At 38.9% G+C, this 24,736-nt stretch overlaps 1 protein-coding gene across 2 annotated transcripts; it reads left to right on the top strand.

Annotated features, from left to right (window-relative positions):
* Positions 1-779: 779 nt before the first annotated feature.
* On the top strand, positions 780-24,732 carry pkdcca (protein kinase domain containing, cytoplasmic a). 2 transcript variants are annotated; one of them, XM_060872100.1, is made up of 7 exons: positions 780-1,871; positions 11,334-11,456; positions 16,590-16,864; positions 17,353-17,432; positions 17,781-17,888; positions 22,623-22,799; positions 23,754-24,732. In XM_060872100.1, exons 1-7 carry the CDS (start codon positions 1,185-1,187, stop codon positions 23,837-23,839), a joined length of 1,536 nt encoding a protein of 511 aa, XP_060728083.1. In that variant the 5' UTR covers positions 780-1,184; the 3' UTR covers positions 23,840-24,732. The 2 variants fall into 2 exon arrangements, with proteins under 2 accessions (XP_060728083.1, XP_060728084.1); XM_060872101.1 differs by having other exon boundaries at positions 781-1,871; positions 22,626-22,799.
* The last annotated feature ends 4 nt before the right edge of the window (positions 24,733-24,736 follow it).

Genomic DNA, 24,736 nt, shown 5'->3' on the forward strand with positions numbered 1-24,736 from the left:
TTTGTATGTTCGAGGTTTTTGCGTTTGAGTTAAAGGAAGCTAAAGCATACAAGTACCATTATAGATTATTTAATTATTCTCTCTCTCTCTCTCTCTCTCTCTCTCTCTCTCTCTCTCTCTCTCTTTTACCCCCCCCCCCCCGCCTCGTGTCTGTTTTTAATTTAGACTTTCACTTCTCCGACCCCAGAGACATAATTATACACATTTTCCCATTTTCTTTCCAAAAGGGCTCACAAACCTTCAGTCCAAAACGGAACGGACTATTAATTTAGAATAGAAGCCGAAAGTGTAACGCAGTCCAAGGATCAGTTGGTGAAACAATGACTTTGGGGAGCTGAGTATATCACAGGTCAATCACAGTGATTGCGTTAATCGAGCAATTTAACTATGTTATTAAAATGCTATCAGATACCATTATTACAAACTTAGACTAAGTGGAAAAGTGGAAATGCTTAGGAATGTGAAAATGCATAATGCAAATTCAAATGTAGATTTTATTTGTCACATACATCATCATGCACAGTACGACATGTAGTGAAATCATCTCTCAGCATCAGGCATAAAAACAAAATGGAATGGTTTGGTAGATTATCACATAACATTTACTATACTGTTAAATACAGTGCTGGTGTTTCTGTGACACTTCTTCAACACCAGTGCCAGTTTTAGCCCTATGTAGATCCGCCCCTTTGCTGGAAGACAGAAATGCACGCTGGGAATCGTAGTCGGGCGTCTTTACTATCTATAAATGGTCTATTGGCGTGCGAGCTGTGGACGAAACTACAGAATTCAGCGCGAGCCGGAGTCAGCTGTCAGTCACGCTGACGTCATGTGTGTTTGAGTCGCAGCTCGGCGCGCAGGCTTGTTGTAGCGGGACGGACGCAGGAGGCGAGACCCCCGATGCCGAGGGGTCTCGAGCGCACGCCGACGAGCCAAGTGTCACTCCGATCAGTCCTAAAATGGGGTGGATCTTAAATCATAACTGCGCGATGGAGACGTGAGAGCTCATATAGCCTGCTTACTGTATCATCCGCGAACCCAGAGAGTCGCGTCTTAGTGTTAATTTCTTCCTCTTTCACATCTACACCATTGAGCACCGAGCGGTGAGACTGCCTCGAGCTGCGAGGCTGCTTGGCGGAGGCAAACCGAGCTATTTGTTGCTCGTCATAATAATCACCAACAAGATGAAACGGCGGAAAACGATGTTGGCGGCAGCGTTTTGCTTCTCCTTTTGTTTCGGTACACTCATGAACGTGCTCTTCGTGCCCGGGTTCGAGCCGCACCAGAGCCACGACGCGGCACGACAGCGCTCTTTCATAGCAACTCAGTCGTCTCGCCTTCACATCAGCGACGACTTTGCGCCTGGAACCGCCTCGGTTCCGGAGTCCATTACCACTGCGGCGCTCAGCGAGCTTCGCTTACAGATACGAGGGAGACTCGGAGAGGTGCTTCGGTACCAAAGTGTGGTCGAAGACGCCGCCGCACGACCTCTTGAACGCAGACGGCTGATGGATCTCGAGCGGGCGAACAGCTGGAATCGGTACAGAGCAGCGGAGGACCATCACGCACGCGGTACCAGAGCCACGCGACGGGCTGCTGCAGGCGGGTCAGGCGGAGCGCTCGGGTGCGGGGACCTGGAGAGAGCCAACAGTGTGCAGTTTGTAGGCTCGGGCTACACCAAAGCAGTGTATCGAGCAGAGCTGAACTCCAGCTTCTCTGTGGCTCTCAAATCCGTGGACCTCAGCGGTCACGACATGGAAAGCTGCGTGAAAAGATACAGTTCAACTGAGGACTGTTACCGACTCGCTTCATTCAAGATCATCAAAGAGATGACACTGATGGAGAGACTGCAACATCCCAACATCCTGAAGGTAAAGCTTCAAATCTGTTGCCTTTGTAATGCACCGAATATTGCATTTAATCAGTTAATAAATAACCAGCCACAAGCCAATGAAATATTTCTTTTCAATTAATCAAATCAAATTTTAATGGCTTTAAATAATGGCAGTTTATATGAAAATAACCAATTGTTTTTTTTTTTGTTTTTTTTTGTTTTTTTTTTGCGTTAATTGCGTCTTAAATGCCGAATCCACATCGGAGGTGTGAATGTTTACGCTCGGAGTGTGAAAATGAGCACACGGGTTTATTCTAACACTTCAGCTAAATGTGTGTATTCAGCTCCTGTGGATAATACACAAGGCCATTTGTTTATTTAATAGTATTTATAATAGTGTTAAAGGTAACATTTCTTTAGTTGGGGAATGAAATGGTTCTTCACCAAGGAAATTGTTAGACCACCTTTTAAACCACACCATTTTTTAAAGCCTGTTTCCAGCCTGTTTTCTTGTCAATAAGCAGATTATAATGAAATGAATGAGTCCTAGTTACTGAACGGAGTGATTGAAGATGACAATCTTTACAATTTTGACAATTATATATCCGTTTGTTGGATCACATATTCTTCTAATTGAAAATTATCTGGTGGCATGTGCAAAAAAACAAACAAACAAACAAATAATTAAATTTTTTTCGATTATAGCGTCAATATCGCGATAACGATTATCACGATTATAACGATTATCAGTCATTCCTTATAAGTGTAATAAGTGGATCTGCGCGTTTGGCCACAGATGGTTGAGTTAGTGGTCAGGAGTGTTTTGTTCCTCGCATTGTCTCTGTCTATGTTTTGGATACTGGTTTGGCTTTAAGTCAGTGAGGCGTTTCTTTTCCCAGTAAAAGTTAATTAGCGAAACTTAAACAAAACATAAATATAATTAAGTCGCAGCGCGCGCTATGTGTGTGTGTTCGAGAGAGAGAGAGTCACGCATGCGCTAAAGGCAGAGCATAAACGTGCCGAATCAATGCTACAATAATTATTTGTACACAAAATAAACAGAGAATAAATTACTGCAATATTACAGCAGTTAATTCACGCGCCGGGAGAGACAAAGAGTACCAGAGTCGAAATAATCTGCGCCTTATCGCTTCAGCACGAGCTCCACAGAGCAGGAAATCCCCAGACAAAGAAAGTCCAAGTAAATTAAAATCCCCAAACCACATCGCTGATGAGAGCAGAAACAGACATGACACCCAGCAGCACTCAGAAATAAGAAGTGAAAAGGTTTGCGTTCTGAGCAGAAGAGTTAAGAAGAGCTGCATAGAAACACACACATGATTTCTACAACTTCAGTGTTGTGTTGTTGAGTTGCAAAAATCAAATTAGAAATTTCAGACATTTTGTTTGTATAAAATTGCGTTTTCCATCAAACCCTTTTTTCTGAAACAGACACACACACACACACACACACACACACACACACACACACACACACACACACACACAGACACACAGTCAGTAAGGCAAAAAAGTCTGAGTCTATGAAAAAAATTTCATTACTGACAATGTGCACGCAAGCGGGCATGGAATTCACAATTTTATACATAAAATTATGATCCATTTGATATCAAATTGATCAGTCTAAATAGAAGAAAACTAGCATAAGGAAAAGTTTTTGGGAAAAAAGGTTGTTAACCTGGTCAATATAACACATTTGCTTACATTTTAAATACGGAACTAGTAATAGTGCATTTAGCAGTTCACTGATTTATATTGTCTGCACTGATATAATTAATGGACAACGTTTCTTGAGCACATTTTCTGTTTTTGTTATTTGCAGTTAAAATCCACAGCCATGAATGAGCATGTTAATGCTGAATTTACTTTTACGGTTTTGAATTAACACCTAGTGTAGAATTAACACCTACAGTGTAGAATTAACACCTCTGCTAACTAAGTCAACACCTACGGTGCTGAACTGACATCTCGGTTAAGTCAATTATCTCTCACTGTTTAGAATATGCTTCAAGGCTGAAATAAACACTGGAATTGTGAATTCAGCATTTCTGCACGTTTTTATTTTATTATTTTCTCTTTAAATTTAGAATTTCTGATTTAAGAAAATCTGTTTTGTTAATAATTATTAATTATAGTCTTAAGCTTTGTTTGTGCTACATGTTATATACCCTTCCTCTTATTTATTTTCAATGCATGTGTACTGTTTATAGGTTTGCACTACATGGACAAGACACGCTTAGCTGTAACTTCTAGACCGTTAGTCACACTTTCCTTTTTTTCAAGAGGAAAATTCAATATATAGCAGTTGAATATGGCTCGGTTTTGTTTTTATCATCAGTAACGCTTTTGTTCTTGGCTGTTTGTAAGCAGTTAATAGACAATAAATTGTATTCAATTCATTAGATTCTAACTGAGATTGTCAAACGTTTTTGTCACTGAACACATTTATGTCTCATTTACACAAAAGCACAGGACAGAAAAATGACAAATTATTGACTAACATGGAAGGATGTATCTAAGGAATAAATTGTTAGTTTTTGAGCTATAAAATTTTAGAACTTCAGTAAGCAAGTCATGCTGATTTCAGTGCCATGGCTTTGGGCTGTAAACGTATGCGTCCAGGCAGAGTAGCCCTGTGGCTGCTGACACATCACCTAAATACAAGCAATATTTCTTTTTTAAATAATATTCTTAAAATCAGTGATTTAAAAGTGTAAACTATATAAAATAAGCATTCAGCTTAAAGTATTATCATATACTGTATGTCAAAGCATTGAAATACTGTAATGGATTTCTGCTGCCTGAGCTGAAGTCGAACCTCACCAATCTTAGACTCAAAGTGTTGCTTTTTGTTTTCTTTGGCAGGATCACGTTAGACAGAATTGTGCAGTCCGAGGGGGTCAGAGGTGAGATCTGAAACGATGGCTAGATTAAAACCAGGCTGGGGTTCAGTAGGAGTGCACAAGGTTCTGTGTTAAACTGGACCTTCTCTTTCTTTGAACTAGATAGAACAGCTTATAGTGATGTCTGTGTGTAACATCTTTAATGCACACACAGAAGTGAAGTGTCTTCACATTTTTCTGCCTCTGATGGAAGTGTACATCTGATGTATAAATAAGTGTATGTGATACGGGCAGAAGTATGTGCGTGTGGTGTGGTGTTGCATGTGTGGAGATGGCAGTTAGTAGTTGGGGTGATTAAGCCACAGGCAAAGCTAAGTGACTCTCATGCCCTCTGCCATGTTTGTGTGAGTGTGAACAAGACGGATCGGTGGAGATCAGAGATGGAGATAATGCCAGAGGCAGTCTGAGTGTGCACAGAGAAACTTGCTGTGTGCAGAGTTAAGAGCATGTTGGAGTGCAGAAGATGAATCAGCGTCATTGGGTGGATGTGTGTAGGTGGATGTATGTCTTCTCGTGTCTTTCTCTCTGTATGTGTTTGTGTGTATGTGTTTGTGTGTGAGTGACAATGTGTTGTTTGTTCTTCACTTCTTGGTGGGCTGATCAGGGGCTTTTTACTGAATATAAAAATGTATGTAGGTTTTTTTAGAGCAAAAATCATCTACGTTACGTCCTCTGTGAAGTATACACACACACACACACACAGACAGACACACACATGCACACTGAGGGACAGGCAATCATTAAGCAGCTAGTGTTAATGTGAAAGCTAGATGTCTTTTACCCAGAGACCCCCAGGGTTGTTTTGTGCAGGGAGAAGGACGTGAGAGGGGCCAAGGCCTGAGCCTGAGCCCTCTCTGTAATTAAACACGGGTTAACACTTTAACCTCCCACTTCCACAGGAAGGAAGTTTAAAAAAAGAGAAAAGCCTCCAAAATGCCAGATGTAGTGTGATTTTTAAAAAATGTATTATATATGCATTATTCATGTTACTATAGATATAAATATGCACTGTATTATATATATACAAGCTTTCTTTATATATATATATATTAGTATTAGAAATGCATATGTATTAGAATATATATATATATATATATATATATATATATATATATATATATATATATATATATATATATATATATATATGTGTGTAGAAATATATGTATTAAAAATGTAATATTAGGTTTTTATGTATTTTGCAAGATTAAAGTTGATCACAGATTCAAAGCGTTAATTTACATAAATCTTTTTTAAAACTGCTCAAGTGGATCTCAGACGTCATTTATTCATGTAAACCACAAATGGAGCAGGGATTTAATAAGAAATAACAATGTAAATATTGTAAATAATAGTAACAGCTAGATGTCTTTTACCCAGAGATGATGATGATGATGATGATTATTATTATTATTATTATTATTATTATTATTATTATTATTATTAAATGTTCCACATTCAAGCTTTAATTAAAAAAATATTTACAAATTCATTCATTTATTAATGGAAATTGGCTGAAATTGTAACTGTTGTTTATCTCAGTAAAGAAATATATATTTTTTATTTTGTTATTATGAATGGCTTACTGTATCTTGTGCTTTTGCTAGAAAAGAGCTAGAATATGTTTTCATATAATATTGATATAAAAACTGAAAACTTAATGTCAAGGTAGAAACGCAGCATATGTCAAAAAATATTGTAGTAATATTTCAAAGATATTAATGTTAAAACTATTTTTAGACAAACCGAATGTTACAAATACTGTCATCCATGACAGAAGTAAAGACCCTCACTGTTTAATCCCTGTATATAATTCTTTATCAACTATTTAATCAGATGAGCTTGTTTTTTTTTAAGAACACAAACAAAAAAAGCCACTTTTTTTAAAACATTGGACCTTATTTTTTTAAACATTTTTGCTCTTAAGCTTTTCCTTCACATAGCCGATAAAATCAGAATTTTTTCTTCCATCTGTTTGTGTATTCAAGCTGCACGTCACTATTCAGTAGATTTGATTAGTTTGATCCTGGCAGATCCTTGTTGGTGTATAGGTTAATTAATACAGGACAAGGACTGTTGTCTACACACACAGCGAACAATACACACATATCGATCAGACTTTGTCTGTGGATTATATTTTTACATTCTCTAAGTTGCTTCAGGCCAGAGCGTACTTCTCCTCGGTCCTGCCTTCGTGCTGCTTTTTATACATGTTTTATCAACAATCTCAATGAGTACTCTAAATCATAATAAAAGAATGAATGAATTAGTCAATCAATTTAATAATAATAATAATAATAATAATATAACCCAACAACCTTCAATCTATCGATCTATCATATTATATAATTTTCTAACATCAAAAATTTTCTAAAATAAATAAACAAAAAACAAAAACAAAAACAAAATCTATCTATCTATCTATCTATCTATCTATCTATCTATCTATCTATCTATCTTCTATATTTTTCTAACATCCCAAAATAAATAAATAAATAAATAAATAAATTATCAAGCACACATTTATTTATTTATTTATTTATTTATTTATTCATTCATTCATTCATTCATTCATTCATTCATTCATTTATTTATTTATTTATTTATTTATTTATTTATTTATTTATTTATTTATTTGTAGAAAGTATCTATTTTTTATTTGGACATTAGAAAAAAAATTTCCTTCTGAAATCTATTACACCAGAAGTCATCTTTAAGTTGAGAGTTTGAACATCTAGCAAATTCCAACCACATAAAGCCATGTGAAAATAAGCATTCCATGATAAGCAAAAGTTGCACTGACTACAGCACTGTCAATGATTAAACCTCCTGGAATTCCCAAATGAAAGTGCTTACTCGACGAGAGCTCTCCTCAGGACGGCCCTGAATTCCTTTCAGGCGTTAGGCTCCTGTCCTGCTCTGTGTCTCTGCTCCGTGCTGTTTGTTTGAGCAGACTTTCTGGCTACAGAGGCAGAGCGAGAGAGAGAGCGTTGATTTCTATCTCACACTTTTTTTTTTTACTCCTACACGTTTCTGTTGCACACAAGCTCTTAAAGATCCTGATTATTTTCAGTTCACAGCTCCAGATTCCAAAAAGAGGAGAGGGGAGGAGGGTGGGGGTGTTGTGCAAATATTTATAGGTGAAGAGATTTCATTTAGATGCTGTCATCGTGACGGCTTTAGCTGCGCTGCATTTTATTAAGTGGCGTTTGTTAAGGATTTGTCCTTAGGGAGGAGAGTACTAATTAGAAAATCTTGCTGAATCTGGATGCAATGGTGAGGTAGAGGGAAAGCATGATGTGTTTATGCTCATATTTAACACTTTTGCAAGCACTTGCATCCTTCAGCAAATACATTTGAATGATTTAGTTTTTAATTTCTCTAATAAAAGCACAGTAAACCAGTGATATGTAGAGTTTAGTTTTCCAAGAAGGGAGAAATGACTCAGTGGATTTTCCAGCGGTGTTTCATCCAAAATCTGATGAAAATAGGGCACTAAATTATACCCTCACACCCACCGTCTCTCTCTCTCTCTTTCTCTCTCTCTCTCTCTTACACACACACTTTCTCTCTTTCTCACACATGTGACACATGCACTTAACCCAGGCTGGAATGTCATCACAGCTCTAATTCACCACCCACGTGAGTCGGGCGATCAGGATCACACTCACCGTCACTGAGCCTCTCTTGTTCTAGTGGACAGTTGTGCGTTCACTGACCCACAGACATACACACCTGGCTACCATTGGCCTGTCCCATTACGCAAACATCACCATCCCTGTGGCCCATTTGATGCGCTGCCAGTGTGCCCTCATTAAAAGAACGTGGCAGAGGCAGACGTGTCCGTGTTTGCACGTGCACCTAACCTGTCAGGCCAAGTGTGGGTTTACAAATTAATAACACTTCATACAGAAATGCTTTTGTGCAGGCCCTGGAGCGCCGGTTAGCAGTTAGGTAGATATATACTTGTAGATACAGTTCGCCTTATGTTATTCGCTTTACATGAAGTGAGCTTCTTGTGCAAGCTGTACTGTTCATGATTTTTAGCATCAGCACCTGATCATACAACAACAAGACACTTTCTGGCTGTGCGCTGTGGAAAAGGAGATACAGAAGACCGAAAAAACAACCCAACTAAGTTGATTAAACATGTCATAACTTTTGCCCATTCTATTAAATATGGAAATGTCATAACACGTCCAAAGATTGGAGGTGTTTTTCCAACCTAGTGTCACACAAAATATACAGGAAGTGTAATAAGTGTGAGTGTGATTGTGTTTGATTTCTCACAAATACACTTGTAGGAAAAGCACCAAGCACTAACCCCTGTGTATTTATAACTTTTCCTGTCATGGATTTCCATTTCCTGTGAAACACTGCAACTTCCTACTGGATAAAAAAAGAAAAACACATCGGAGCAGAATGTCCAGATTAATACATAATAATATTAAACGACTTGAGTGTGATTTGCTTACTTAAATATTAGCTATGGAATGCACTCAGACATACGCTAAAATTTTATTGAAATTTTGAGCCTTTCATGTTCCTGTTTCTTCTCAGTTTTCTCTCTTAACCAGAGAAACCTTGCTTTTGGACTAGGAAACTATGACACGTCAATCAATATTAGCAATAAATATATTATAAAAAAAAAAAAAAACTACAGAAATAAAGGCCATTTGTATTTTATTTTTATTTAATGCTGGTGATTTTTTTTTTATTCAAACAGCTAACAGTGCAAATTAGATAAGACTCCTGATGAGGTCTGGTGTATTTTTTATTTTTTTTTTTAGGAGTAATTAACCTGTGTCATAACTATTTCTCTGGATTTCTGCATGTAATAGATGAAAACAAGATTCTCTTGTAATCTTTTTACAGAGCAACATATTTATTAAAGATCTTTAACATTTTTTTTGCATTTTAATTCACTTCTGTTGTGACAACTCAGACACAGAACAGAACCAGAGAAACTCTGTGACATTCATGGTAAACAGAGAGGACAGGCAGCTTGACCTTTGACCTGGGTTCAGACAAAATGGCACCATGTGGTCAAGCAGACAACCGCAGCTCCTCTATGTTATCTTCCTTACACTGTCTATTTAAAAAAAAAAAGAAAAAAAAAAAAGCCCAAGCTTCTGGATCCACACCTGCACTAGTCTGACGGTAGTAATGATCTGACATCATTCCATATTTATTTCAACACCTTTCATCATTTTTAACATGTTACAACAATATGATACTTCATCGGGTCTGTTAAGGCTGTTAAGCTTTGAACAAACACCACATCAAGGAAACAGCAGCTGACTGAAAATTTTCAAATAAGCTGAAATGAAATGAGGGAGAAATTGTGTTTCGTCAAGTGCACGCTCCTACAACACCAGGAGCAGGGCGGTATGACAAGGGCTTTCCATCAGCCTCTGCCCAGAGTGCTTTCCTTTCAAGCCACACACACAGACACACACCCACACACACACACACACACACACACACACACGCACACGCACACACTCACACCACCTTTAACTTTCTCTAGGCTAAAAATGAGTGTGCCAGGCACGCCCAATCTGTAGAAGTGAGTATCCTTACAGTGTGTGTTTTTTGTGAGCATGTGTATTGAAGGGCTGTCATCGTTAAGCAAGATACATGGTACTAAGATACATGGCATGTCAGTTTTAGCATCTTGTATTGTACCAGATGTAAGTGATGTCAGGATTTGTTCACGTTTAGAGGAGGCAAAATGTTTGTTGGTGTCAGTACGTTCACGGGAAGAATGTTATCCGGCCTGGTGTGCGAATGTAGCACTGCGTATGCGTTCCCTCCTAAAATTAGTCACACACACATGCACACACACACACATGCACACACACTCTGTGCAACAGTGAACTCTATGCTTTAATAGTCTTTAGAGGATTTGATTATAAACCAGGTGAACCTAACCCAACCACTGAAAAAAAAGAGTGAGGAAGAAGACAGACTCTGATCTGCTAATCAACATGGTCGGCATTTTCCCTTTGTAGCCAGAGACTCCGGTGGTGGTATGGGCTGGTCACATTGCCACGGGTTGTTTTTGCTTCCAGATGAAATTTCATGCTGTTTAAGTTTAACTAGCTTCTTTGGCTCAAATTAGCTAAAGAAAATGTTTCTGTAAGCAATGCGCCAAATGCAGCGGCATGCATGCTTCAGCAGTACGGGGTGGGGAAGGGACACTTAGTGACTCCGCACTCCCCCCTACACCCTGCACTCGATTTACACACACACACTCACATACAGTATGATCGTGCTTCCTAATTAAATTTCCATACCTAATGTTTCTGGCTCACTGTACTTCACTCATGCCAGTTGCTGAATCTAAAGCATGGTACTGATTTATTCTTATCTCTAATCTGATACTTCACTCCTCTAGTTTGGCCTCACTAGTGTCTCACACACACACACACACACACACAAATCTAACCCTGTCTGAGTCAAAACAGTGAAATTCTACACAGTGCTGTTATCTCACTAGATTGACAGACTAATATCGCTGCTCTTGGGTACTCTCTCTCACCGTGTGCTCTCTCTATCTCTCTCACCCACAGCTGTATGGCTACTGCTACCAGGACAGCAATGATATCAAGGACACGGTGACAGCTATCACGGAGCTTGGCAGCCCTCTAGAGATGATCCAGTTGCTGCAGACACCCTGGGAAGAGCGGTTTAGAGTGAGTGTGTGTCTGCGTCTACACCCTATCACACATTCCATCAAGTGTGTGTCTGCTGAAGGAGAAAAAGTGGGAGGGGATACGGGGAACTGCTCATACTGTACATACTGAAGCACAGCAACCAGATACGCTGGAAAATGAAAAAGGATTCATTCTGTACACTCTGTAGGCAGACGAGGTGCTTGTGGACAAAATGTTTCGAATTGTATTCCCTGAAACCGAGCACAGTTACAGTTACAGTTAAGTTAGCTGTGTAACATCAGGTCTGAATGTGTGACAGAGATTCTGTTTCCTGCTGAGCTCAGTTCAGAGGAAGGGGCTTTGGTAGACATCCAGCACGTGGAGTCTTTGCCACTGCCGTTCTCTCTTGGTCGTGTGTCATAGATATCACCCAGTTGACCCTACAGCTTGCTCTCACTACTGAAGCCAGGAAAATCATTCACTATTATTTCCTGTGGTCAGCGATGCTCCTGTTGATATAATAGCTTCAGAGTATAACATAATTTTATAATATTGTACTTCATGTTGATTATTTGATTATATCTACGGTATGTGTCATATTTATATTGAATTATTATTATTATTATTATTATTATTATTATTATTATTATTATTATTATTATTACGTTTTTAGTTTGATTTATGAGCCTAAGGAATCCATAATTCCAAAAGGTATGTCTGGTGTAAGAAAAACACCAATAGATCACCATTCCTATGGTGCAGTGTGGTGATGGCAGCATCGTGCTATAAATCTGCTGTTCTTCAGCCAGAACTGGGGATTTTCTAAAGGTGGAGGAAATCATGAATAGCTACAAATACCAGTCGAGTTTATTGCAAAACCTTCAGATGTCTTCTAGTAGGCTGAGAATGAAAAAAAGATTCACCTTTCAGCACGATACTGACCCAAAGCATACATCCAAATCAACCAACGAATGACTTAACCAAAAGAATTTCGATGATTTTGACCTGAATCTGTCTATAAATGAGGTGAGCTGCACACAGGAGATGCCCTTTCAGTGTCATGAAGAATTTCCCAAGAATGGGAAATATTACAAGTCAAGATGTGCCACGCCGATAGACTCTTACCCAAAAATAATGAGTGGTGTAATAAATTCACTTGTTACACAACTAGGTTAATATACACTTTTTTACTCCCTAGAAAGCTTTAGGTTTGTTTTTCACATCAACATCGAGGGAAGAAAAAGTTTTGACTAGGAAATATTATCTAGGTTTGATTACAAAAACCTGCCATTTAAACAGGTGTGTAGACGGTTTGTACACACTGTAGAGCTGTAGAATTAGATTCACATGCATTTTTATAGACACACACACACACACACACCAAACACACAGCCTACAGCAGAAGCACACGGCGGGCATTTCGGTGGAGTGCGCCACACTCATCTATGTGTCATCACAGCAGTATATGACTCAGCACAGCAATTCTCACTGAACTCAGTGTGGACTTGTCGGCCCCTCAACACTCCGATTGTTTTTCAGGTTTGAGAATGGCTTCGCATTGGCAGTCCTAATGTTTCTCAAATGAAAGTCTTTGAAACTGGACCTCTGCAACACATACTTTAGTATTCAGTAAAGTATATTTGCCAGGCTAACGTTCCGGCTCCATTTCCTGACATCTAGGTAATATTGACTGAATTTCAAGTAGACCGAATCAAAACCGCTTTTTTAAATAAAAAAAGTGGGATACGTTTCAGTTTTGATTGCAGTGAGTGTGAAAAAAAGCAGCTCTGAATTTGTAATTTGTCAAAGGCCCTTAAAATCAATTTATCATGTGAAATAAAGTCATTTTGGAGACTTTTTTTCTATAAAAAATTTTAGTAATGAATTTTAGTTGTTTTTTTTTTACATTTACAACATTTAGCAGATGCCCTTATCCAGAGTGACTTACATTTTATCTCCTTTTTGGTACAAATGAGCAATTAAGGGTTAAGGGCCTTGCTCAGGGGCCCAGCAGTGGCAGCTTGGTGGATGTAGGAATCGAACTTACAACCTTCCGATTGGTAGCCCAACACCTTTAAACACTAGGCTACCACATCCCCATTTTTAATATAATGTAGAATAATACTTGTACTGAGTGTCCTTTGATCATTTCATAGACATCGAACAACTGACTATACGAATGATTCACATTTGCTTTAGATTTACTTCAGTTTTAACAGCCGAGTCACTCTAAAGTCATATCTGATTCACTGGTTATACTACGGGAAACAGTTTCACTTGAATATAATCCATAATTTCCAATCTAATCCGGGATGCACTGTACAGCCATGCGCACGTCGCACATAAAAGAACCTCCAACTACAGCAAGGCTTTAGGACTATTTGAATTGCATATGAGGAACTAATAGGCTCTGGGGACGACGGTGAAACTGCTGACTACCAAACGGCTCATTTACATCCAGAGCCATTTCCTGTGCGCTGTGATGAAGGCTTTTAAAGCCACTGCACTCGACCACGGCCTCTTCAGAGTCAAAGTGGGACACGTGGGCTTTTCAATTAAACCTGCTCTGAAAGTTAAAATCTGCACATGTTGATTTCCTGCTTTGAGCATGCGCACATATAAAGGTGCGTGAATATGAACAATCACGCACTAATATCTGAATTAATACTGACTTGAATATGAACTTGTGATGAGATAAGGCATGCACTAATCACAAACTAATACATTTCTGCATGAATTACAATCTCCTTAAGTGCAGGTCAGTACATGTTCATTATTTTAATGTATTTATTCACACATAGGGCTGTAAAACCTCAGAAATATTCTTATTAAGCACTGGTTTTAAATGTTAACAGATTAGAGCATGTGCTAAGTGCACATTTGTGATGTCGTAGCCTAGTGGTTAAGGTGTTGGGCTACCGATCAGAAGGTTGTGAGTTTGATTCCTACGTCCACCAGGTTCCCATTGCTGGGCTCCTGAGCAAGGCCCTTAACCCTCTATTGCTCAGCTATATAAAAGTGTTAGTCACTCTGGGTAAGGGCATCTGCTAAATGCCGTAAATGTAATGCTAAGTGAATAAATTAGTATTAATTTCAGAGTCCTGGGCCCAAACTATCCAGAGCATGGACTAATACTAAAGTGGGATTTGCAGAGAAATAAATGGGAAACGATATTGAGATAAAATGATTGGTGTTTATTAACAGTGCGTCTTTCTACTTTTTATAAAGACAATCGGTGTCAATTATAAAAGTAATCCAGCGCTATTCAGTGATGTTTGTGGCAAATCCTATAAAGAATTTGAAATGATGCAGGTATAAATCACATTCTGTCTTATAGAGCATGTTGGATTTAGTGATAATTAATACATTAAGCTAACAAACATGTATTAACCTTTACTTAAGGTGGTCGTTATTCACACATGAATTCTAAGACTCATGACGTAGTTAAGGTTAGTTCTGCATTAGTTTGTGATTAACTCATCATTAGTTCATATCTTAGTAAGTATTAATTAAAGTGTTAGCAAATGATTATTCATATAATGTTATTGTAAAGTGCTTTCTTTTGAATTCATAACCTGTACTGAATAGAGTTCCCAACATAGAAGCATGACATAACTCATATTAAGTTTTATTTAAATAAGTATTGATTCAGGGATTAGTGCATGATTATTTGTGTACTGTTATTGTATAGTAGTTGAACAGAGAAGGCATTGAAACTGATTTTCTTTTCTCCAGAATCTCGGAATGTTTATTAATGTCTGCTTCAACAGATTCAAGTATTTCTGTTGGTTTTGTTTCCAGTTCCTTTTTTTTCCGGGTTCTACTAAACTTTCGCTTGATTACATCAAGAAAGAAAACCCACACACAGTTCATTGGGCAAAGCCCAGCCTATTTAAGTGCATCCTAATCCTGAGTACATTAAAACCAGGTTTTGTCTGGTGTGTAAAGCAGGCAATGAGTTCACCCACTACTTTCTCCTTTGCTCTGTTCCTCCTTCTTCACCGTGCTTTTTTAGTAGTGAAGATTTGCCTACATCTTATTTGACATGTTTCTTCTTTAACACCACTGGCCCCAGTCTCACTTGCCCTCGTTTGACCCCCCAACACCCTCAGGCACAATGGGAGCGCTAATCATTGGGGCACCCACGCATACATACAATACGCGTACACACACTGAAGTGGTGCTTTGAGAGATTTGTAGGGATAAGAGATTTACACACACACACACACACACAATTCCGTTTTATTTTATAGCATTTTGAGAGATTTGTAGGGATAAGAGATTTACACACACACACACACACACACGCACACGCACACACACACACACAATTCTGTTTTATTTTATAGCATTTTGAGAGATTTGTATGGATAAGAGATTCTCACACACACACACACACAAACACACACACAAAATTCTGTTTTATTTTATAACATTTTGAGAGATTTGTAGGGATGAGAGATTTACACACGCAGACACACACACACACACACACACACACACACACACACACACACTTACACACAAACACAAAATTCTGTTTTATTTTATAGCCTTTTTAACTCTGCCATTGTCACAAAGCAGCTTTACAGGAATATAAAAATTCACGATATACATTTAAAATCTAAAAAACAAATGATAAATTCATCCCTTATGTGTAAGCAAGAAGAGACTGCGGTAAGGAAAAACTCCCTGAGACGATATGAGGAAGAAACCTTGAGAAGAACCAGACTCAGAAGGAAAGCCATCCTCATCTGGTTCTCATTAGTTAGTGTGATTATGACTAATTTCCCTTCTATAACTGTGTCCTATTTGGTCAAAAAGTATAATTGTGTAACTAGTAAATTCATTTCAGTTTGAACATGAAATCTTGTCTTGTTGAAGTTATTAACTGTTCAATGATGGAGGATTGAGTTCAAAATTGTTTGTGGCAATTGCAGTGCAAAGCCATTTTTGTGGTTTCCTAAGTGGTACAATCCACAGCAATCCCACGTCAAACACACATACACACACACACACGCAGTGTTGACTATAGCATATTTATAGAGTGACTAAACAAAAGAGTCATCTACAGTAAAGATGAATGACTTTTACTGTTTTACTACAGTTCTTTTTCATTTAATCTCTAAGAACAAAACTGATATTTGATATTTTCTCCATCACAATGTGTAGATCTGCCTGAGTCTGGCACGTCTACTCCACTACCTGGCTCACTCGCCGCTTGGCTCTCTCACCCTGCTGGACTTCAGACCCAGGCAGTTTGTCTTGGTGGATGGAGAGCTAAAGGTGACGGACCTGGACGACGCCAGTGTGGAGGACATGCCATGCTCAGCCTCTTCACCTACTGACTGCAGCCTAGAGTTCCCTGCTCGCAACTTTACTCTCTCATGCAGCAGCGGCTACTGCCAGGGTATAAACGAGAAAAGGAATCTATACAATGCTTACAGGTAAACGTGGGCCATTAAACCAGAACTGACTATTATCCTGCTGCTGTTAATCTTACAGTGGTTCTCTAAATAAGCTCAGCTCTGTGAAACATAGCCAGGAGTTCCATTACTTTTTATTATTGTTTTTTTTTTTCTTATATGCAGTGCTGGAAATCACAACCTATCATTAGCAAAATGATTATATTCATTATTGAGTTCTTAGCATATTTGACTGGGTACTTGAATTGAGTGGGTTTTCTCCAAACCTCAATAACCTAAACAATTTGGCCTGTAAATAATTTTAAACATTGACTTATTATGTTCTATGGACGGAACGTTCTGGAAGAGAAAGCTCTGAAAAAGACTCCAGTACTTATTGCATTATTGTATAACTCAAGAAATATTACAGAACATATTTTAACTATATTCATATAATAAATATGTACTAAAATCTGATTTATGCTTTGCTGTGTTGCAGCTACAGTAATACTTTTTATTGTTATCTCCAGGTTCTTTTTCACCTACCTGCTTCCTCACAGCGCTCCCTCGGCCCTGAGGCCTTTCCTCGCTACTATCGTCAACTCCACAGGTCCGTATGTTTTCTCGAACAGCACAAAACAATCTGAATCCTAATTATTTCTATTTCCTCTTTGGTGGAAATGTTTTTCTTCGTTTCATCTTTTCTCTCTCTCCTCCTCTATACCCCCTCACATATTTTGTGTGCTTCCTATCAGATTGTTTATCAGGCTGATGGAATGTCATACACGTTTGAAATCTGCCTTTCTGGTGCACAACAGACCATGTAGATGTGGGAACTGTGTGTGGGCTCGATGATGATGATAAAGCATCATAAACAGAGAAATTTTGGGGGTATGCAGAACAACTTTTTACTTTGTGTGTGTGTGTGTGTGTGTGTGTGTGTGTGTGTGTGTGTTAGGGGAACTTCTCTGGGACACAGATGAGACTCTAGCTCACCTAGAGAAGGTGTTGGATATGTATAGGAATGGACATTACCTTCTAAATGTCACACAGAGACACAAAACAAGTAAGTGTACACACACACACACACACATACATACACACACATTTATCTTATTATTCAAAGCTATTATTCTATAGATTTTACGCCTTACCCGCTATAAACAGGACAAAAAAGTAAACAGGCTTCAGTGAGTTATACAGGTTTGACTTATATTATTTAGATGAAATGAAACATTGGTTTCTATGTATAAAATTCAGCGGTGTACAAAAGCATCATATTATACAAGCAGTTTGTTACTCTTTCCCGTGGATCTCGTGTGCTCTGTTGTCTTCACTACCATTGGTACAGAAGTCACTGTTCCAACTCGCTTGATATTTGCTTAGAATGAAACTTTTCTCTACTTTATTGCAGTGCTGGAAACACCCACATCTAGTCGGTAAATAATAACATATACATATTTTCTTTCTTGTCACTATTAAGGATCTCAGTTGGACTTCATATCGCCCCTCTGTGAAATATCTGATAACATTTGAACATGATTATCCACAGCAGGACTTCTCCTCCTATGACTGATAAGCAGTCAGGGGTAGTTACATAACCCACTCCTTTTTCCTTCCTGTCCTGTGCTCCTCTAGTTCATGCTCTGGTTCAGCAGGATGCATTTCACTCTGTACTGTGAACGTGCGTCCTAAGTTCTGTCAGCATGTGTGTGTGTGTGTGTGTGTGTGTGTGTGTAAAGCAGCAGACCACTGACAAATGAGATGAAAAAGATTAGAGTTTATGTAACTGTATTGGAAAACAAGGTCAATTGTGTTTTTGGCTCTTCTGAGAGAAAGAAAAGTCATCATGCTAAATCTATCACATCCTTTTGATCACTCGAATTGTTTTTCTGTCATTTAATCTCCATTTGTTTTCCTTTTCTGTTCCTTTCACATACTCACTTTTACTTTTCCTCTTCAAGCCACTCTACCTTCTCTCGTTCTGCCTCTTTCACGTTCGCAGTCTGGAACCCTTGCTTCACTCTTGTACTTACTCACTCTCTGCCTCTCCCATCTCCTCTCCTCGCTCCAGTTGCCCTCTAAAGCAGAAAGACAGACGCTTGTTGAGTGACGAGTGCATTAAGAACATATCTCTATATCCAGGCTGGTTAACTCTTTCCAGTCACACCTCAGAGAAAAAAAGGCTTTTCCATGCAGCTAAACGGTCTTTTACAAACAAATCCAAGGATATTAGTATGAGTACCTATTCAATTAAACATCCAGCAAATATTTATACAGCACCTATAATATGTTTTTTTTTTTCCAGTAGGAGTTATAGACTTTTATGGTTCTTTCACATAGACAGCATTTAATAAATACAGCAAAATGTACATCCATTGATATCTGGTTCCAAACAACCATCTGGTTTGGTTTGATTGCAGTGTGAACAGATTTAGCAGGAAGCTGACAGGATGATTACCATGACATAAATTAAAAATGGTGTATATTATTGCATGCAGTAATGCTAAGCTGTAAAGGACAGAGCTGTCGTGCTGCAGAAATGCAGTGCGTTCTGAATATATGGACAAATGGAGGAAATAGATTGACACCGGATGTAATACGCAAAATGCTATGTGTATAACAGTTGAGGTTGGCTGTGTGTTCTCTAAGCTTGGGTGATTTTTATGGTTTATTTGCGCAGAGGTTTGTTTACCTATTTCCATTAACATAGTCCTGATTAACGAAGGAAAGCTCTACAGTATAAGAACTTCAGCCAATGGTTTTGGCTTTTAGATTTAGTTAGCAAGCCGAACCTAATAGCAGACAACCATGTATTATTAATTTAGGAAAAGTCCTTTGATTAGAAGAATTAGCTTCTGTTTCCAAAAATATCTGTCAAGCTGTAGAGTTTTTTGAATCTTCTAAAAGATTTCTGAACGTTCCTACAACATTACTGTCGAATTAAATAAAAATTAAAAATGCTTTTTTTCATCTAACTCATAATATTGTTTCGGCAACCTTATAATCACATAGTGAACATAATTACAGCAGATATTCCATGAACGTTAGAGAAATGTTATTTGTGGAATGTTGCTGTCAAACCTTTTCAGAACCCGGTGAATATTTACAGACAACTTTAGCGACGTTCTCTGTTAGCATGAAGGCACAAAGCAGGATTAATAATCGTTTCTTTTCCGTTCACACGTCTTTGTTAAAGGGTCTCTTAAAGTGCACGGATCCACTCAGAGATTCCCTGCCTGCTACTGAGAGCCTTCTCCATCTCCCCCTCCTTCTGTCCTCAACATCATACCTCCAGCATGTAACTGAGCCATTTAGTGAAAGTGAGAGCTCCATAAAGCATTCATTAGGCCCATAAAGTACCCTTTAGTTGCTGTTATTTACTGCAGACTGGTTCTTCCCCGGTCCTCAGGCCACGTGAAGGGGGTGGTGGGGAGGTGAGGGGGCAATCTGTGACTCTTCTCCTCCCTAAAACCACACAGACACTAAATTCAGACAAACCCACAGCCTAAGACAGAAGCTCCTGTGGCCTTGCTTTAAAAAAAATAATGTACCAATCCTTCTCTTTAAAAACAAGTGGATGAGGCTAGTAAATCAGCCTGCCTCTCAACACCCATTCAGCCATGTCCCAGAGCGAGAGAGGGAGAATGAAAGAAAAAAGAGAATCAGTAATTCATGGCTGAGAGGTCGTGAGGTTGAGCTCGATGCTTTGAAGAGGCCGTACTGTACTCATCAGGCGTGCTGTCAAAGTGACAGGACTAATCTGGAGACTATGATCCATTCTACATGCCTGAATCAGACCCGGCCCAAATCCACACTGAACAAATAGCCTCAAGAGAGTCTGAGCACATTACACTGAAACAACAGTCACAGGCATACTTACATTTTTACACACACATTTAAACACTTCTCTTAGTCCATAAAGTATTTAATCGACAGACTGTAAAGTAAAAATATCACATCATACATCAGAATACATCATACATCAGAGTCCATCAGCACTGAGGTTTGATTTGTTATGAGAGTCAATAGCATAGAAAAGAGGTTTACAGTAACTTCCTGTGTGGTGTGGTGATCTAACCAGTAGTTTGAACTCTTCATGACAAAAATGCAGAAATGTTAAGTTTGTTCTGAGCTGGATCATAAACCTGGAGTTCAGCTGAATGTAAAAACACTGTGTGTAGGTTTCGAATGTTTTATTACGCAGAATTTAGCAGCTATGGTTTAAAGCACACTACAAACCTTACATGGTGTTACTCTGTATTTAGGGGTCAATGAACAAGTTTTGGAAATGTTAGGTCAAATTTTGTGTATGTCACCACATAAATAAGACAGATGCCACAGCTGAGAGCATGGCCCCACTATGACAAAAAGCAGATAGCTTGTCTGTTGTTTGGGAAAAAAAACAATGATATAACACAGCATCTAGCCATTAAGAGTTGGCCCGTGTGGCCAGTTCGATGTGAGTTTTGGCCACGTTACAGAGGTCTTTTTCTCAGCCATTCATTCTTGTTTGATTCTCTCGCTTGGTTTATGTTTCGGAATAGTTTCCTTTGGTCAGGATGGGAACAGCAAATGATTATCCTTAAACCCAACGCCTAATCTTTCTCCACTATGTCACAAATGTGACTTCTAGACCACAGTGTATTTGTCACTGTCTTAAAACTAATTCCTTCCTCTGCATGCAAAAAAAAGTAAATTATTTAAGCAGAATCTGCAGCTGCTCCTATAGAAGGGTCCTTAAAACAGATAGAGTCTTTTAATTGCAGTATAATGATTTGTATTGAGTTCTCCCAAAGTACTGTTTGAACTACTAAACAACTAGTCTTTTGTGTACTGGGTGTATAGAGGTGTTGTGCTGGGGTAAGTGAGACAGTGGAGCAGAAAGAGGGCTGGGACGGGTATAGCATGGGAGGCTTATTGTTGGTTTCGTTTTCTTTAGACACACTGTCTTCATATGTCTTTATCTGCTTCATTCTCCTTCTCTCTTTCTCTTCCCTACTGTGCTCTGCCTTTCGCTGCGGTTGCCGGGTTACGCCGGTCTGCATTGTGACTGGGGTCATGATGCCTGGCGTACGTGTGTGTGTGTGTGTGTGTGTGTGTAAGAGAGAGAGAGAGAATGGAGAGAGTGTGATTGAGTAAGTGTCTGAGTGGTTGGACACATGTCCAGCACAGACCCATAAAGCAGCACAATGAGAGAGAACGCTCTTAAAAATGAAGGTACCAGGAAAGGTTCCTCGAATGATGTCATCATTCAACAAGCGCCTTTGATTTGCCGCAATAAACCGAACAATCGTTTTTATCCATTTCCAGCACAGAGATGGGAAAAAAAAAGAAAAAAAATGGGATATGCGGTCAAATTTAAGAAAAAATTATTTAATAGTTTCTTCTTTTTCTACTTTTGGCTTTTCCCTAAACTTAATTTAAGCAAGTTTCTAATTATAGGTTTGATGATGTAGCTTGAGCGTGATCAGTTCACGTAGTATTAAAGTCAACCTTTTGCATTATGAAATCTCACAAGGATGTTAGTGTTGATGGAAACAGCTGTATACAGTAAGTGCAGTATTCAGTTTAGGAAACTAAACACGGAGGGTAGAATAACACAGCCGTCATGTGTCTGTTGCAAACCACCAGTGTTGTGGGAATGATTGAGGTGAGAGCTCTGTGTTTGAAAATACACACTCAAATCATATCATATGAAAACGTATTGTGTTAATGTTACTCGCTTCAATCACATGGAACCAACGCAAGAATCTACTATACAGTTTCCCATATTTCATACACTCTGTTTTTTTCTAAGCAGAATATAAACAGATGGAAGATATGACCATACCAGGAGAGAACTACCGCTGCTGGCCGTCCTATCAGCACGACAGATGCATGCTGTCTGTCTACAGCGTCGACGAGGCCATCGGTGTATGTGAGAGCCATGCCCAGTGCAGAGCCTTCATCATGACCAATCAGAGCACTTGGACCGGTATGAAATTTTCTCATGTTGTCCTCAGTTTCTGTTTAAATGGCCAGAAATAGCAGTTGTACATGAAGAATGAGGTGTAGATTTAAAGCTTACTCTGTGAGAGCAGTAGAGGACATGACAGTTACGGTTACTATATATATAAAATGTAGAGGACATGACAGTTACTATATATATATAAAAAAGATTAAACGTATAGCTTATAAATCGAATTATTGGCTGCATTCTGTTCATTATTACATTGAGAAGAAATGTTAAGAAAGTATAGAGTCTAATAGAAAGCAGAACGTATAAATACAATGTGATGAATTTGCAAAATGGAAAAAAAGCCGCCGAAGTGCGTGTCAAGGCAGCATCAGTGTGTGTGCGCATGTTATTGTGTGTATGCGTGTAGGAGAGAGTATGTGGATATTTCAGTAAAGGTTTGGTGCTGACAGACGTTCTCTTGATCAAACAGTACTCTGGCTGCCGTTCCCGCCTCCTCCCCACACACCTCTTTCATCACTTGTTTGCTTCTTGTACTCCGCCCCTCTTCTCCTCCCCCTCAGCAGCACACTGCCACTTCATTAAAGCACGGCCTGAAAGGAGCACATCAGCACGTCCGTCGCTAATCTCTATTGAACAGCCTCAAGCTGACCACTCATGAATTCCTCCTCCCCCTCACCTCTCTTCTTTTCTCCACTCTTTCTTTCCGTCCTCGCTGTCTCTCTGGCTCATTGGTCTTCTTGAGCGTGCTTGATTGTGTCTTAGCTTCCACTCGTCCTCTATTTTTCCCGCAGTCCGTCTCCGTTAGTCTTCGTCCTCTTTGTTTCTCTCTGTTCTCTTCCTTGATTAGCTCTTGTATGTTTTTCTCCCACATTGTCCCAATTCCCTTTCATCCAGTGTGTGGAATTTTCCCATGCGTCGGACGTCCTCACTGACAATTCTCATCTCTCGTTTTGTCTCTTTTTTCTCCAGGCCACCAGCTTGTGCTCTTCAAGACGGGTTTTTCCACCATGGCTAGAGATAAAGGAAAGCTGATGTATATCAGGCTGGACAGCTGAGAGAGAGAGAGAGGATGAGGATGAGGATGAACTGTGGTCTCATTGTGCTCTCACATGGCAAATGTTAAAAGGAAGGTTGAGACGAGTCTCTCAATCCATCCATTTATTTTTAAAAATTATTTATGTGAAATTCACAAAAAAACTGAGCACACTGAGACATAATGAAGTGCAATGGAGTACATGGTTATTAATTTCTGAGATGGCAAAACCTCTACCTGGTTAAATCCTTCATCTTCACAAGTCATCCTCAGTCACAGATACACTACCATCAGGGAGATATTCTTCCTCGTTTTCACTTCCTCAAACCACCTTTTCTTCTTCCTGTGTCACTTTCTGTATTATGTCACGGCAGGTCACATCTTCAGGACTCAGGTATTTATTTTTTCTTTTCCTAAGAGCTTTAAAGAGCTTCTCTTTCATTCCAAATCTTACTAGTTTGTTCATATGATGTGAAGGGATGGTAAAACATACAGCCATATTTTCAAATAAATATTCTGGCAGCGCAAGAACATTGAATATGATTATAAAAGTCCAGTTTACTGTAAAATGAAGAAACCGTTTTAATGTATTCTTCTGAGTATGACATTTTTGTTGTGTGCGTGCATCAGTGATCATGAAGTAGCATGATCAGTTTTAAAGTGAACTGTAGCTGTTTTATGTCTTACGTGGAGACGATCCAACTCCGCACCTACAGTCTGTGTGACTCCTTGTTCAATACAAGGTGATTTTTCTTAACCTAGAAATTTCCAAAGGAAATGTGAATTTTTACTTGTCATGTGAAGGATGAAACGAGTCTTTGCTTTCAGGGAAAGCAATTAAATGAAGCTGAAGTAGAGCATGTACATTGGTTTTGGTTTTCTTAACTATGTAGTGTACATAATGACACTTGTGATGAAA

The sequence above is a fragment of the Tachysurus vachellii genome, chromosome 6 (genome assembly GCF_030014155.1).
Source record: "Tachysurus vachellii isolate PV-2020 chromosome 6, HZAU_Pvac_v1, whole genome shotgun sequence".
Taxonomy (NCBI): Eukaryota; Metazoa; Chordata; class Actinopteri; order Siluriformes; family Bagridae; genus Tachysurus; species Tachysurus vachellii.

Bases quoted from the DNA above. Each gene is read 5' to 3' on its own strand.
- pkdcca (XM_060872100.1), top strand. From the start codon at position 1,185: ATGAAACGGCGGAAAACGATGTTGGCGGCAGCGTTTTGCTTCTCCTTT. The intron at 16,865-17,352 runs GTAAACGTGGGC...TGTTATCTCCAG, and splicing joins AATCTATACAATGCTTACAG to GTTCTTTTTCACCTACCTGC. The intron at 17,889-22,622 runs GTAAGTGTACAC...TTTTTTTCTAAG, and splicing joins CACACAGAGACACAAAACAA to CAGAATATAAACAGATGGAA.